Source organism: Trachinotus anak, unplaced genomic scaffold (genome assembly GCF_046630095.1).
Source record: "Trachinotus anak isolate AG129_WGS33_773 ecotype Australia unplaced genomic scaffold, CSIRO_AGI_Tana_v1 ptg000008l, whole genome shotgun sequence".
In the NCBI taxonomy this organism is placed as follows: domain Eukaryota; kingdom Metazoa; phylum Chordata; class Actinopteri; order Carangiformes; family Carangidae; genus Trachinotus; species Trachinotus anak.
In genome coordinates, this window is record NW_027273859.1 from 2,682,308 (window position 1) to 2,699,659 (window position 17,352).

The 17,352-nt window shown below is 42.3% G+C and overlaps 1 protein-coding gene across 1 annotated transcript in view; it reads left to right on the plus strand.

Annotated features, from left to right (window-relative positions):
- The first annotated feature begins 3,678 nt into the window (after window positions 1-3,678).
- Window positions 3,679-17,352, plus strand: part of npdc1b (neural proliferation, differentiation and control, 1b) — a 30,393-nt gene continuing 16,719 nt past the window's right edge. Inside the window, exon 1 of the mRNA XM_071481849.1 lies at window positions 3,679-4,092. Within this exon, the coding sequence (XP_071337950.1) occupies window positions 4,023-4,092 (70 nt within the window). The 5' untranslated portion in view covers window positions 3,679-4,022. The remainder of the gene's footprint in view (window positions 4,093-17,352) is intronic.

Here is a 17,352-nt window from a genome sequence, read left to right on the forward strand (position 1 = left end):
GTTTTCAGTCTGTTATTTATAGATCTTGTTTTGTTTGTTTTTTCAATTCCAGTGAAGAATGAAAACTGATGGACCATTAGACTTAGAGCTATTGTGTATATGCACCAAAGGTGGGGGATTTAGATCTTTAACTTAAGTAAAAGTTGCAAATGTAAATAATGTCTCAACTGCAAATTCTGAAGCTGCTCAGAACGACTGCAACAAAGTCCTTAACTGTATGCTAAACCTAGTGCAGGACTACCACAGGGAATATGCTGCAATTTGGAAGACACTTTGGTCTACATCTATTCTTAGTGCTATAGTTGTCATTTGTTTTACCATGTAGTGGTGAGTTCTCTTTAAACTTGGGTGTCTTTGATCTTTAGCAGCACAGACGAAGGAGGGCGACTTGCAATTGGAGAAGCTGCATCAGAGGACAGTTGAGTGTTGGTGGAGTTGGAGACTGATTGCAAGCAACTGTACTGTGAGTGTAGCATGGATGAAGGTTCGGAGATGAGAAAGACATGGATTAGTGTACTGCATCAAATAGTAGAAGGAAATGGCAAGAGAGGAAAGATGGCACCATAGCTTGGACCCAGTGTTAATGATAAGTAGTTGAAAATCAGAAAAATCAGACATGCCAAATTCCTTGACAACCAAAGAGTACTTGGTGTCAGCCAGGCTGCCCACTGGAGATCAGGAAGAGATGTCAGTTGGGCCGTTGACTGGAACCAGGGAGAGATGTTGGCCAGGCTGCCAACCCAGGAACAGCCTCAGGAACTGCTGAAATATCACCCGGGACAGCCAACTCAGGAACAAGCTTGGCGTGGGCTTACTCGGGTCACACAGGACATTGGCTGGGACAGGCAACTCATTAACAGACAGTATGTTGGCCAATATGGTTGGTTCAGGAAACAGCAAGACATTGATTGGGACACCAGACACTGTAGTAGACAGGATGATGAAACATCAGCCAAGACCCTGAACGCTTGAACAGGAAAGGCGTTGGCTGGGGCAGTCAGGTAAGGAACACACTCGTGAGCAGATGTCAACCAGGAACTCGACACAAATGAGGCGTCAGCCAGAGCATCAACTGGGACTTCCAGTGCTGGAACAGGCTCAGGAAGAGGTGTGATGTCCACTGGGACCTCCAACACAGGAGAAAACAGGACGTCAATGAGCATGGCCAACTCAGGATCTGAGTAGATGTTGATGGTGGTGCTGGACAGTGGAGGCTCTGAGTTGATGGGCAGCTAAACCTGGGGCTGAGGGTCAGGGGTTGCTGGGCAGTTTAGCAACCAGGGACTGTGGCTTGGGTGGGTAGCAACCGAGTCTCTGTGGAGCCGTTCAGCGTTGGGGACCGACATCTCCGTGACCCTCACTTCTTTCTAGGGACTCCGACCCCTAGATATCTGGGGTTGATAGCCAGGTGAGTCCCCAAAAAGGGGAGTCCTTGGGGCCTTCAAAGTCTGAATCAGTCAGGATGTCAGCCAACATAGGAGAATACCTGAGGACTGTGGGCCACATGATAGCTGAGAGGGAAGTTGATTGGAGGCAAGCAGAGGCTGTGACTGCTGGTGCTGGCTGCAGGCGAAGAATCCCCAGAAGTACCCCCTGGGTTGTAGACTGGGAGTCAACTAATTGTCAGTTGCTAGATATGGAGCTCACTGGCTGGAGTGCTGGCTGAAGGCTAGCCAACTGGGTGGGATGCCAACTGGCATGTTGTCTAGTGGCTAGCAGGCCAAAGTCTAGCCAATGGGGTGCAGACTGGGGGCTATCATGCTGGAGGCTAGCAGGCCCGTATGCAAGCTGGAGGCTTGCAGGCCGTGAGATAGTTGACTTGGATGCAGACTAGGAAACAGGTTGCTAATCAGGCTACAAGCTAGCAGGCCTGATGCTTAGTGGGCTGGGAAGCAGAAGAATCAAAGTAGATGTGAGCACAAAGATTTTAAATCCCCCAGCAGATGCGAAGAAACTGAGAGTTAATGCGGGTGGCTGGATTTTCACTAAGGTAATTCACACAATGTGGTCAAACTGTATTAGAAGTAAGTTCATTTCTTTTTTCATTATAGTGGGTGCTTATTAAGTTAATCTTAAAATGTTTAGACATCACTATTTGGTAGCTTGTTAGCTGGTAACTGAATCACTAACTCTTAGTAAAACAAATGTGGGCAGGCTACTTAAAAGCTTATAATAGCTCTGTAGTTTCATGGAAAATGGTTGATTTTTAACTGCCTCTATCAAGTCTTACTGTTACCTAAGGGTCCTGAGAACACATACCTGCCAGGTTAGGCAACAATAACATGTGGCATCAAATCCTCTCACATGGCAATCCCAAGCACCAAATGCAACATAGAACCAGCAGTCATGTCTCTGAGGTGCAACGGTACAAAGGTGGAAAGCGAAGACCAAGCAAGACACAGCCAAATGATATCATCCACTGACACAACCCTGAACAGGGCAGTTGACACTGTGACCCAGCCGAGCTGTACACCCCATATCTGCTGTTGTGCTGGCAGTATACACAGCACATCTGGTAATGGAAGAATTAGTGTAATTGCAGTGTGAAGCAGATGTGGGAGAAAAGGCTGCACACACAGTGCACTGTGTCTGTATGGCCACCAGGTGGGGTGGTCAGGGAGGAGCACGCTTCTCACACAATTCCCACCAACTCTGCATCAGCATCTGACAGGGTGCCTCTCCCTAATACATCTGATACCTGTAAAGTGCAAGTGTCATTTTTTTCTCCACTATCACACTGCCCGCCTACACAGACCGCACTCCACGTTTCTGCCTCACCTGTCTCGCTTATGCCAGCGCTCCCACTGTGTGGTAAGGACAAGGAGAAGTGAGCTCACACACCAGTACATGTGCAGTGTAAGCATAATATTTCTTTCCACTGTTAGCACAACCTGTATCTTGGGGGCAGATTGAGCACAGTAATCACCTGCCCACATATAAAGAGGTTAACAGCTGAATTAACATAAGTATTTACAGTTACAGATCCTTGACAGGAGTGACTTGAACAGTAACTGAAAAATCTATATTTAAAATAAAAAAAAACCTTGTTCAAAATGTCCTTCGTATGTCATTAATATTTCAATATTTTATTCACTCATCTTTTATCTCTTTCATCTCTTAATAATAATTATAATAATAATAAACTCTATTTGTCAGATAGCTGGACTACAAATTCAAAAGGATTGCTGTGACATACACTTACTTACCAGTTTATTAGGTACACCGAAACAAACAAATGCAGCATAATAGCAATATATCCTCCTTCATGAGGATTATAATGTTAAGTTGTTAAAGTGAGACGTGTTCCTATCATATTTTCCTACTATGCCTTGATTCAGTAGTAATACTGAATAATTATAAAATCCAAATTGGAGACAAATGCTTACAAAGTGATCATTCTGTAAGCATCCAGTACAGAACTGGGCCAGAACCAGTATGGATCTGGGCCACAACATCGGGTTGTTTAATCGAATATAATGTGTTTGTTGGGTTTTTTTTGTTAATTTTTTTTAATTATTATTATTTATTATGATTATTATTGACTAATGTAAACTACACCCTGTTCTACACAACAGGCGGCGGTGTGCACCTAAAAATTGGTAGCCTATAATAATCCAAAAAGGCGAAGTAGAAGGAGCACTACGGGAGCGCAGCGTGTTGACGTCACAAATTCACTTGCCTCTGCTCCCCATCAGAAATTACGCGCAGTCGGTCACTGGAGTGCATCAGTCAGGGGCCGCGGTGGACTGCAGACGCGAAGCACACAGAAGCGGCTGGGTGATCCTTGCTGCTGCCTGCATCGTCTCCTTAACTACCTTGAGTTTCCGATTGCTGGCGTTGTTTATGTCGTCCCTCTGAGTCTTCTCCCCACTGAGCACCAGGGGATGGGGGAATGAGGGAATGATCAGCACCGACTACCCTCCGCCGTCGTTTCCTCCTCCTCGTCCTCTTCCTCCTCCTCCTCCTGGTCCTCCCTCGGTCGGTCTCCGTGTCCCTTGACAATCGTGAGAGCTCTGTCCAGGATGTGGGCCCCGCTGCTCCGCCAGGCTGCGGTGTTTGCGGCCCTGTTGGCGCTGGGCATCTGCCTGACAGGTAAGACCTGCTGCTACCTGCTGCTACCTGCTGTCACTCCCCCGGGGCGCTGTGGTAAAGCTGCAGAGGGCCTGCACGACTGCCGCGCACCGCTTCTAATCCTTTCTAATACGCACGGTCCCCGCTCCTTAGATGAAATAATGATAATGCTACTGTAGTGCAGACATAGTATTTCAGTGGGCTTAGTTTGTTTACTCAGCTTAATGAGTGTATAATGGCCTTATCATGCCTCCTGTATTTTTTGTTTTGAGTTTTGCAGTTGTATTTTGGCAAACGTTTAATTTGAAATCATGTGAATAGCTTTTGTTTATTATCGTGGACTTCAATTAATATATTTATTCAGAAAATAGTTGGCATATTAATCGATCATTTTTAAAAAGATCACAAGTTGTAGCCCTAATATAATAATTATTATGTATTATTAATAATTATTTCACAAATTTTCTATTATTATATGTATTGCTAATGGTTCTATTATAATGATCTTATTATAATATTTTGTATATAAAGAAACGATGGAGGATATTAAAAATATGTTTCCATGTAATCCATGCACCTTTACTGTGAATAACTGAGATGAGGAAAGATGCCCTTTTTTCTTCATTTTTGAGATCTAATGTTATGGTTTTAGTTCAAATTAGTGCTGAGAGGATTAGTCAATTAATTGATTATAGATTAATAGACTTAGAAACCATTTTTTGTTTCCAGCTTCTCAAATGTTTGATATCAATGTAAAATGAGCTTGTTTGAGTTTTGAACTGTTGCTTGGAAAAACACAACATATTTGAAGACTGCACTTTGTGCTCTGGGAAATCTTAACAGGCATTTTCAGTATTTTATGACCTGTTACAGAGTTTTTCATAGGTGCCAGACATTAAAATATTTCCAGCCCACTACTTTCTTACTGTTTCAGTATCACTTTTTATAACCTTACATAGCCTTCAACCGAATATGATGTATGACAGCTAGCTCTTAGGTTATCAGAGAAACAAGCTGAGCTAAGAGCCCACCTGACGTTGTGTGTCTGCCTTAGAGCGTCACAGAAACACACACTTTTCTTTTAACATGACTGTCTTATTCAGTGTTTGTACCTGTTTAATTATCAGGTCTGTTTGTTTTTGAGAGATGAGTCGTTTACTAATGCAGACAACAACTTGTGTGATCCTGTGCTAATTCATGAAGTCCAACACTGTGTTTCGGTTATTGTTTTGACCGACAGTAAATGGAATTTATTTGAATTCTCTTTTTTTCAATGGCTTTCTATCGAGCAAAATATGATGAATCATCATGAATATCTCAAATACTGTCAAGGCTGCGAGACTGAAACTAGGTGAACAGCTTCCCTGTACATCACTGCTTCACCTGCAGTACATAAAAATGGTAGCGTTAATGCCACCGTGTGGTGAGAAATCAGCGAACAAATATTGCTAAATGTTTTGGGTAATACTTCAGCAACTATAGATGCGTGGCAGAAAGATTTCAGTGTTTATGGATGCAGTGGATGATGCTGAAGTGAACGATATAGGCCGTGCGCAATTTCCCAACATGTTGAATTTTTTGCTAGACATACTTTTGACGCCCTACCTGACATATTTCATCCAAACTTCACCAAAATTGACATATACCATGTTTGAGCAACCCTGAGCACTGCTGATATGTTTGGGTTTTTTCTTTTGGTTGTTTTTCCAGGGTTGTCTGACAAACTTTTGTGGGTTTGATCAAAAGAATTCAATCTGCTGTGACTCTTGGATGCTTGTGCAATTGCAACCAAATTTGGACAGTTGTCACTTGTACAGACCAGTACCACAAATAAGACTGCTGAGTTTCATGCAATTTTGCCACAAGGGGGCACTATGGCAAAAGAAACCAACAAAAACAAACAAAAACTAATTGTTTTTAGAAATCACTTCTACTCCCAGATAGTGATGGTTTGAAACAAGGATCAATCTTTAATCATATTAGCTTTTAAATAGCTTGAGGATAAGAAATAAGTCATTGATTTAATTTGATTTGACCACAAGCAACCACAGGCATTACCAATCCAAAGTGGTGACATCAGTAGAGCACACTTTAAACAACGACATACCAAGAAATCAGATTAATTAAGATCAATATATTATAGAAGAAAAACTTCAGACATTAAAAGAAACAATTAAAGTCAACCAAAGCCCCATCGATTCCCCAGTTACTAGGGAAGAATCAACCACACAGATTAAATCTCTCTGACCAATAAAAGCCTGTGTTCCACATAGCATTAAAAATCAAATGCTCAAATGCAGCAACCCAGAGATGCAGGATGCAGTGTTGAAGTTCTTCAGTATCACATTACAGTCAGTATACTTTTATTGAACATGTCCATATGATGTTTTTTATATAATGCAAGACATATGAGCGAAATAACCTGAAGCCTTGTCAGTACAGAGAGTGGGAGTACGCATTAGCACAACCACTAACACTGTGTCAGCCACTGCCAGTTATAAGACTGACTGAGTCTCTCTGATGTTTCCTCTGCTATCTGGATATGCTATGCTCTTTCACTTTTCAACCTAGCGCAAGCTGCGGTGGTAGGAAGTAAAAGTAGATGTGCTTCCAGCCCCAGTTTTTGATTCAGTTTCACTTTTTATGTGGGAAAACCATGATAGACAAAATATTAATCATAGCAGAGGATTTTCACATAGTTTAAAGCATGTCTGGAGTGGAACTTTGAGGTTGGTTGTTAGGACATACTTGAGGCCTAAAGACATCAAAAAATAAATAGGGGATTTTCAAATGTTTTTAAACAGCTGCAGTGCTTGTGTGTTAGTACAGTCACGACCAGTCATACGCAATGATTACGGCCACACCCACATGGCTCTGGGCCTTTCCACCCAGTGATGTGTGTTGCTTCATCTGTACAATAGAAATCACATTAGGCAGTGAAGTGGGAAAAGGATGATTCAGTGCCAGAGAAATGGATGGAACAAGATTTTTTTCAGGGTGTGTGACTGGGTATGATGGTGGTGTCATAGCCTCACTTATCATAGCAGGCTGTGGCCTGGTTGTCCTCAGAAACACATTCCTGTTGTCAGAGCACAAGAGCTCTCTCCGTCACTGACTATTGATGACCATTTAACTTCCCACACTTTACTATGAGAGCCACACAAACCCCCTGCGTAATTTTAGTCAGCATGTAAACAGCAGTGTTTGAACATCATCAGATTGTGATACAACCACTGTATGACTCTCCGCAGACACAGGGATAGTCATGTTGTTTAATGCAGGGTGGCAAAGCCCTGAAATACATGTGGAATTATACAGAATAATACCACATGTAAACAGAGCCAGGATTAAAATGATAGTGCAGTCAAATAAAAATGCTGCCATTTCCATGATCAAGAATGAACCTTCAAGCTTAATCACGATCTTTTTAAATTCTATCAACGATCGTGATGTAAAGGACAGTATTGAACTAAATGCAACATGTTTGTGTTTTGAGAGGAAATTCTGCTGTAGCATAAAGATAAAAATCAAATAAACCAAGAAAAACAATGTAATAATGGAATGTATCTGAATGGGTTGCTGCCATGGGTTGCTCGTGCTGTGCTAAACCCCTGTGATGATACAGAGGGGTGCACTTGATGTGGTAACACAAGGGAGGAGGGGACTGGTGTAGCTCGATCTGATGGCAGATGAGTTGGTGGCATTGGAGTAGGCACTTGAGGGGCTGGTAGAGGTAAAGGAAGCTGGCTGACTTGCTTATGGATGGGAAGGATATTCGATGACAAAACTGAGCTTGAAGGTACATGAGATCCAGGTCCATGGGATGAAAATGCTGAACTGTGAGGAATATGAGGGGCAGAGACTGGAGGCCAGTGGTTGCTGAAGCTGAGATTCCAGACCATGTTGGATATGGGGGGCTAAAGCAGGTCTTTTGTGTTCACATGGTGAAAAGGCAGGGTGCCCATGGCTACAGGGAAGAAGTGTGTGGACAGACTGGGAAATTTTACCAGTGTTTAGTAGTAGGCACTGATTCTGATGATGCTGGTTAGATGCATATTGAGCATGCTGGGCCTCCTCGGATGGTCTGTCATTCTCACTCTACAAATCCCCCTCTGAATAGCTGTGCTCATATTGTTCAACTCTTTCAATTAATTCTCTGACCAGAACTTTTAATTGTGTTACGTCCTGTCTTAATAAAACAGTCTCTGAATTTGCTGAAGCAGATTCTTCACACTCTCTCGGTTGTTTTAAAGGCTTGCCATAAAATTCGGTTTTACATTCTCGCAGATGCTTTGGAGGTGTCTTCTCTCACTGGCTCAAAGGACCATGAAAAAAACTACAATAAAGTTGACGGCTCACTGAGCGTCTGATGCGGAGTGCACATTCAAACACAGGATCCAAAGGTCATTTTAACAGTTTGTTCTGGGACGATGGATGGAGGGATGGATGATGTTTTCTACACAAGAAATTAAATACATAAAGACAAAAATAAATACAGTTGCGTATAAACTGAATAATTTGGCACTAATAAAATAAGATTAATTTGTTAGAAGAATCCATAATTTGGTATTTCCATTCCGTGTCATTCAGGTATTAGACAAAGCAATACAGGTTCTTTGTTTGAGCACGGTGGTTTGGAGGGAAAAGGAGCTCTGCAGGGCAAAGGGTGGGGCTTATATAGCTTCCTGGGTGTGGTTAGTGGGACTTGGTGTGGTGGTTTCAGGTAAGGTCAACTTGTGATTTAACAGTATCACCTGTAACCAATGGATTCATTTAATGGATAAATTGAGGATTATCAAATGGTTAATTAAAAAATAAAATAGCAGGTCTTGCTGCATCTGTAGTCAGAAACAAACATCCAGATAAAAAGATTTCTCCGATGATCTACAGATCTGACCTGAGATTTCCCACCAGTGTGACTCACTCCAGGACTCTGAGCCTGAGACACATATGTTGGAGTGTGTTATGGTGATCCATCTCCCTGACAGCCAATCATCTGCTGGGTTCTGTCTTCTTGCTCAGGGCAGCTGCTCTTATCATGATGCATCACATCCACCTTGATTAATTTTTAACAATGACGCTATAAGGAGCATTTTCTTGTGTGATGATCTGTGTGTGTGTGTGTGTGTGTGTGTGTGTGTCTCTGTGCGTACATGTGTGTGTAGACTGTACATGCGCACCTATTTGACTCTCTGTTTAGACACTCCCGATTATTCTGGTCCACTTTAGCCCCTGTTTATTGGTATTTTTTGGTGGGTTGTGGACACTCATCTTTTATATATGTCCTGTTGCGAGGACATCAAAGCAGTGGAGCAGTGAAGCCATAGAGGATCTGCGGGCATGTTTGGACTGCACTGACTGGGAGGTGTTCAGGACTGCTTCCAACAGTCTGGATGAGTTCACAGAGGCTGTGACGTCATACATCAGCTTCTGTGAGGACTGCTGTATCCCATCACGCACCAGGGTGAGTTATAACAATGACAAACCCTGGTTCACAGCTAAGCTCAGTCAGCTCAGGAGGCAAAAGGAGGAAGCTTTCAGGAGTGGGGACAGGGACAAGTTTAAAGAGTCCAAGTACAGGTTTAGCAAAGCGGTGAGAGAAGCTAAACGTCTGTACTCTGAGAAACTTCAGCTCCAGTTCTCAGCCAATGACTCTGCTTCTGTCTGGAAAGGGCTCAGAAAGATCACAAACTACAAACCTAAACCCCCCCACTCCATTAATGACTTCCGTCTGGCCAACGATCTGAATGAGTTCTACTGCCGCTTTGAAAGACAGTGGGACAAGCCTGACACTAACCTCCACATCAGAGCCACATCAGAACCCCCCTCCTCCCCTACCAAAGGAACGTCTCTCTCTATCCTGGAGAGAGATGTCAACAGGCTTTTTAAGAAGCAGAACCCCCGCAAAGCAGCCGGTCCTGACTCTGTCTCTCCATCATCCCTGAAGCACTGTGCTGATCAGCTGTCTCCAGTGTTCACAGACATCTTCAACACCTCACTGGAGACCTGCCACGTGCCAGCCTGCTTAAAATCCTCCACCATCATCCCTGTCCCCAAAAAACCAAGGCCCACAGGACTAAATGACTACAGACCCATTGCCCTGACCTCTGTGGTCATGAAATCATTTGAGCGCCTTGTCCTGTCCCATCTCAAATCCATCACTGACCCACTCCTGGACCCCCTGCAGTTCGCCTACAGAGCCAACAGGTCTGTAGATGACGCCGTCAACATGGCTCTCCACTTCATCCTCCAGCACCTGGACTCCTCAGGGACCTATGCCAGGATCCTGTTTGTGGACTTCAGCTCTGCCTTCAACACCATCATCCCGGCTCTGCTGCAGGACAAGCTCTCCCAGCTGAGCGTGCCTGACTCCACCTGCAGGTGGATCACCGACTTCCTGTCTGACAGGAGGCAGCACGTGAAGCTAGGAAAGCACGTGTCTGACTCCCAGACCATCAGCACTGGATCCCCGCAAGGCTGCGTTCTTTCTCCTCTGCTCTTCTCCCTGTACACCAACACCTGCACCTCCAGCCATCAGTCTGTCAAGATCCTGAAGTTTGCAGACGACACCACTCTCATTGGACTCATCTCTGATGGCGATGAGTCTGCCTACAGGTGGGAGACTGAGCGTCTGGTGACCTGGTGCAGGCAGAACAACCTAGAGCTAAACGCTCTGAAGACAGTGGAAATGATAGTGGACTTCAGGAAGAGCCCAGCCCCACCCACCCCCATCTCCCTGTGTGACTCCCCCGTGGCTACCGTGGAGCATTTTCGCTTCTTGGGAACCACCATCACACAGGATCTCAAATGGGAGCTAAACATCAGCTCCCTCATCAAAAAAGCTCAGCAGAGGATGTATTTCCTGAGGCAGTTGAAGAAGTTCAACCTGCCAAGGACTATGATGGTGAACTTCTACACCTCCATCATTGAGTCCATCCTCACCTCCTCCATCACCATCTGGTACGCTGCTGCCACGGAGAGGGACAATAACAGACTGCAGCGTATCATCCACTCTGCTGAGAGGGTGATTGGCTGCAATCTTCCGTCCCTCCAGGACCTGTACGCCTCAAGGACTCTGAGGCGTGCAGGGAAGATTGTAGCTGACTCCTCCCACCCTGGACACAAACTCTTTGAGACACTCCCCTCTGGCAGGAGGCTGCGGTCCTTCAGGACCAAAACCTCTCGCCACAAAAATAGCTTCTTCCCATCTGCTATTAGCCTTATCAACAAGGCTAGAGAGCCCCACTGTTGCTGATCAATTGCACCAATCACCAGAAAAAATTCCTTGTATGTGAAAACATACTTGGCAATAAAACTGATTCTGATTCTGATTCTGATTCTGATTCTGATATATAGTGCATTTTAAACTTGTCTGTTAATGGTTAATGTTTGGGTAACGAGTGTTGGCTATCGGTCAAAATGAACATCCCATGTATGTATACATACAAACAGTACAGTACAGACTGAGTCTTTTGGACCCTACTGTATATGTACAAACATATATATTGATATGTATGTATTTTTGTGTTTCTAGAATTAAAGCATAGAAAAAATAAACAATGTAGATTTTAAAAGTAAGCAGTGGCCGATACTGATATGGTCAGCCGCCCAGGGCAGGACGATGTGAGGGGGCGGCACAAGGTACACCTCTAGGTTCAGCTGTGGACCTCAGGTCTTCCTACTGGAGCGGGGGATCCATCTAATAGTGCACAACCAATGTCATTAGTTGGCTAAAGTCAATCACACCATGAACTGCTTCCAAATAAAGCACATTTCATTCCTAATATTGTGAACACAGGCCTATAGTTTATTTTTCTGGGTTGTGTGAAATCATTGAAAATAATACAAACATATTTGTATTTTATTTTATTATTACAATAATTCTTGTCACTTGTATTTATGATTGTATATTTTTTCATATTATAACTAGTTCTGATGTTAGTTTGTGCAGAATGGTGTTTTTTGTCGGGATGGTAACAACAACAAAAGTGTGTGTGTGTGTTAATTGATTAATAATTGTGAAATAATTGTAAAATAATTGTAAAATAATTGTGAAACTGCGACGTTTTGACATCTTTGGTGTCCAGGGGAAGAATCCTTGTGACTTCAGTGAGTCCCTGACTGTATTTTTTTTATCTAGTACTACCAGCAGGTGGACATTTGGTTTCAGGTGAAATGTCTTGATATTAGAATGGCTCCTTAATTTGTACGTTAGAGGAATTCACATTTCTCAGTTAACATAAATGGATTTGAGTGGATTATTTAAAAACCCCTTGAAATATCACAGAATTTTCACTGTAATTGAAAGATGAGCCCCTTTGCCCCTTGGCTTTCATGTGTCTTCAACAATTTTAAGACATAAGCAGGTAACTGAGAAAAACATACTTTCAACACAATATTTCATCATTTTTATTACATCATTTATCCTAAATCCCATTTCCCATCCTTAATCATAAAACAATTAATGGCCAATCTAATGGAATTTGAATGTAAACAGATATGAAACAGATAGCAGACAGACAGCTCTTTGCTGATTGAGTCAGTTTGAAAAACAGATTGTTTGTGTCTCTCAGTGTGTATATTTCTGCTTAAATTGCATTAGTTGTATTGGATCAGTAGAGGTCCTACAGATGATTTGATACAACTAATTAATCGAAGTACCCGTACACCAGGACTAATTTACTGATACTAATCAATTCATTTTTTTTAGCATTGGTCTGTTATAAAGCAATTACAGCTATTGCAGTTTATTGCATAAATATTCTTAAAAATTCTGAATTATTGGAGTCACACAGAGCATAGCTAACACGCCTCACACCCACCCACCATGCAACACCACTGTATCTCCGCATCTTCTAGCCTCAGTATGAGGCTACAGGAGGACCAGTGTCGCTCCACTACCGGACATTTCCTTCTCAGTCAATGGCGTAGCTGCTTACTGAAAAGAGCTAGTCCCCTTCTGCTGAATGCCTCCTCACCTCAGTACAGCAGAGGAATGAAAAAGCTTTAGATGATGTATTTGCGTTCAGGTGACTGACACTGCACTCAGATCAGTTTCCCTGGAACATTGCAACACAACTTATTTTTGAAATTAGGCATTTTCATGTTTAATAATTTAATAGTAGACAGCAGAGAGCTGTGAGACTGATGATACATTAAAATACACCCAGTGGCCTGTTATTTAAAAAGATGAAGAGTCACTCAGATATGCTCCTGTAATGATCTTTGATCAGAGTATTCTGACAGAAGCTTCACTAAGGTTTCTATTTCTGCATCTGAATTTACTCAGAGCCATCTATTTTAAGGCCACTTCCTGTGAACTTTGCCTTGAAGTCATGGATGGATGGAGCTACTGAATTCCACAAGATTCAAATCAGGAAAAGAAAGCAGTGTTATTTGAATTTCTTTTACAACACTTGTGTCTCTCCTTGACTCATCCTGACTTGGTGTAAGGCAGAGATGTCTTCCTCAGGTGATGCAGATTCTTTTCAACAGCAAGGCATCAGAAAATAAAGCTTGTTATAGTCACATAGAGAATAAATCTTAAAAAAAAAAAGAAAAGCAAATGTTCTTTTCTGGCCTGAATTTCAATAGATAAATAAAAATCTGGCTGAATTTTGATTCAGATGGAGCTGAGGATCGCTGGTGCCTCTTGTCAGAAAAATGAAGCCAACAAGAGCTTGGAAGGCTGTAAGTTTTAATAGTTTTAATAGTGTGATCATTTTCCATCACCACAGCTTGACCACAAAGGAATGCTGACTAGTGAGTGCCCCTCCTTTCTGTGCAGGGTGTGACTCAGCAAGTGATGAAATTACATGAATGAATTCTAATGTGTAGTGGAAGTCAGTGCTAATGCAATTCAAATAGTTTCCACTTTCTTAGCGGAAAGTGGTTAACTGAGCTTTCAAGTGGAATACAAACCTTCACAGCATGGAGGGTCCTTCCTAATGCTGAATGTAGAAAATAGACTGATTAGGTTGATAAGCAGCGCTATGTGAAAAAGGTAAAAACAAAACAAAACCAAAAAAGTAGGAACATTCAGCAGTGTAAGATTCTCCAGTCAGTAGCCCACCATGAAAGTTGACAGTGTGTTCTTAGCAAGAGGAGACCAACCAACCAATCACAAGAGTCCTGAGGCCTATAGATTTATATTTGTGTCCTCAAATTTTGTCCGCTTGTCACTTGAGATGAAGTCAAAGAGAAAAGAGAGAATGAACACGTTTCATTTTCTTTGACTGAACACAGGACAAGAGGTTGCTAGGAAACTGTGACTTTAGGAGAAAATGTGTTTGGCACTGTGATGATGTTACTGGTGCTCAGAGACTTGGTGAACAGTGCTACTGACAGAGGTAAAATAATGATAATAGATGCTCTAATGTACTTTACAACCTTTTTCAAAATAGCACAGATAAAGCTTCTCTGCAGTTGGATTTATTTGAATGTGGAGGTATCCAGTAGCTACCAGTACCTTATCTCTTCATGTTGGCACAGTTATACGGTGCAGGGTTTTCTGTCATGCAGGCTGTATGTGCAGCTTAAAACAATACAAAATCTCTTAAGAGCTAATTAGTCTCTGTTTATGGAGGAGTGCAAGTGCTTGCACTAGATTTGTTACTACATAAACATGTCAGACTGAGTAATTAAGTAAATTGAAGTGAAGTGAGATTTTATTACCTCCGCCAAGGAGGTAATGTTTTAACTATTGTTTGTTTGTTGTTGTTGTGTCATTGTGTGTTTCTCAGAAGGATTACGCTAAAAGTACTGAACTGATTTGCACCATACTTGGCGGAGGGTTGGAGCATGAGTCATGGAAGAACCCAGTAAATTTTAGTGCCAATCCCCAGGAATTCTCTTCTAAGAGATAGAGATACATTTTTTTTATAATTTTCATTCATTTCTGAGGGAATAATTTGTGGTTCATGATTTTAAAAAATGTTTCTCTCTGATTTTGTAGAATTCAGTGCAGATCCACATCATAATCTGGATCTGATGTAGGATTATTTGGACTTGGCAGAGGTACTAAGTGCAATGTTTTTTCATGGTGGAGATATTTGCAAATACTACTCACTTGCATTTCACTGTCTTTAGTATTGAGTTCAGGTTGGTGCTTACCCGTCTGCAGCATTCTTATATTATTCTCACTGAGGCCTTTTCTTTAGTCTTTGTTGCCTTGGGATCTGGAAGTGAACTGAGAGCAGCTACTTCATCTCAGGCTCGTAGGACCTGACAGCTGAGAGAAAGAGGGCAGCATATTGCCTCACTGCATCCTGCCCTCCATCAGGCAGTTGTAAAGCTTTGCATAGATTAGCTGCCACAGTTGTAGTCTCCAAGATCAGACCTTTGTGTGTATGTACAACTGCATTTCCCAAAAAGTTGGGACACTGTGTAAAAAGTAAATAAAAACAGAATGTGATGATTTGCAAATCATGTAAACCCATATTTAAAATATTGAAAATAGAACAAAGACAACATATCAAATGTTGAAATGCTGAAATTTTATTACTTTCAAAAAAATATCTGCTCAATTTGAATTTGATACCAGCAACACATTTCAGAAAAGTTGGGACGGGGCAACAAACTGGAAAAGTTGTGTAATACTAAAGAAACACCTGGTTGAATATCTCACAGGTTAATTGGCAGCAGGTCAGTAGATGATTGGATATAAAAAGAGGCTCCAGAGAGTCTCTGTGCAGTGAAGACGGGGAGAGGTTCACCACTCTGTGAAAGACTGTGTGGGCAGAATCCAGAGAAATCTCTGTAGGCAAAGGGACAAGGCTGGAAACCAGGACTGGATGGTCGTGATCTTCAGGTCCTCAGGCCTGATTCTATAGTGGAAATCACTACAAGAGCTCAGGAACACTTCTAAAAACAATTGTCTGTGAACACAGTTTGTTGCTTCATCCACAAATGCAGGTTAAAACTCTACCATGCAAAGAAGAAACTTTATCTAAACATGATCCAGAAATGTCACTGACCTCTCTGGTCCTGAGCTCATTTAAGGTGGTCTGAGGTGAAATGGAAAACTGTCCTGTGGTCTGATCAATCAAAATTTCAAATTCTTTTTGGAAATCAAGGACCCCTCACCCTCCAGGCTACACAGTAGAGGGACCATCCAGCTTGTTATCAGCGCGCACTTCAAAAGCCAGCATCCGTGATGATGTGGTGGCGCATTAGTGCCCTTGGCTTGGGTAGCTTGCACATCTGGGCAGGCTCCATTAATGCTGAACAGTATATACAGGTTTTGGAACAACATTTGCTGCCATCCAGATAACGTCTTTTTCAGAGAAGGCCTTGTGTATTTCAGCAAGACAATGCCAAACCACGTTCTGAGCGTATTACAGCAGCATGGCTCCATAGTAGAAGAGTCCAAACACTAAACTGACCTGTCTGCAGACCAGACCTGAACCCACTGGAGCATCATGAAACGAAAAATACAACAAATGAGACCCTGAACTGTTGTACAGTTGAAATCCTATATCAGACAATAATGGGACATTTCACTTTCAAAACTCCAGCAGCTGATCTCCTCAGCTGCCAAATGTTTACAGAAGAGCTGATGCAACACAGTGGTAAACATGACCCTGTCCCAACTTTTTTAAACGTGTTGCTGCATCAAATTCAAATTGAACAGATATTTTTCATCAAACAATGACATTTCTCAGTTTGTTGATTATTATTCGATTATATGATGCTGCACAGAGGAGTTAAAAATCCGTAACTCCATAGAAATTTGCACTTCACCTGCTCTCAGCTTTTAGAATTGCTGTTCTCACTGACAGTCTGAAAGGAACATATTAATAATAGGTCTCTTACATTTTCCCCATGCATTTGTCATCTTTGCCTTTCTCTACTCATTACACCAGCCTGAGACAAACCTTCCATCCTTGACTTGTTCATTTGTGCAATGACTCACCCCTTGATGATGTCACACCTCCTCAGTTGCCATGGAAATCGTCATGGCAACTGGTGTCTAGGTTCCAGTAGGAGAGACAGGAGCAATTCTGACAAGGAAGCTGAAGGGGTTAATACTAATAGCTGGGTCTAATTATTTTCCCTGAGCACATCCAGAGGTTGTGCAGGATAAAAAGTCCAGCTTTATCCTGCTCTCCACGCTGGTGTTTTTCTCAGATGACTTCTGTTATCCTGACAAGTAAATGGATGCAGTACCACACCAAAACAACAAGTGCAACAGATGCTCCCTGTGGGAAAGTATATGCAGTAATGCTCTGACTTCTTTAAAGAAGTCATTTGTGCTTTAATTAACTACATCAAAGTATTAAA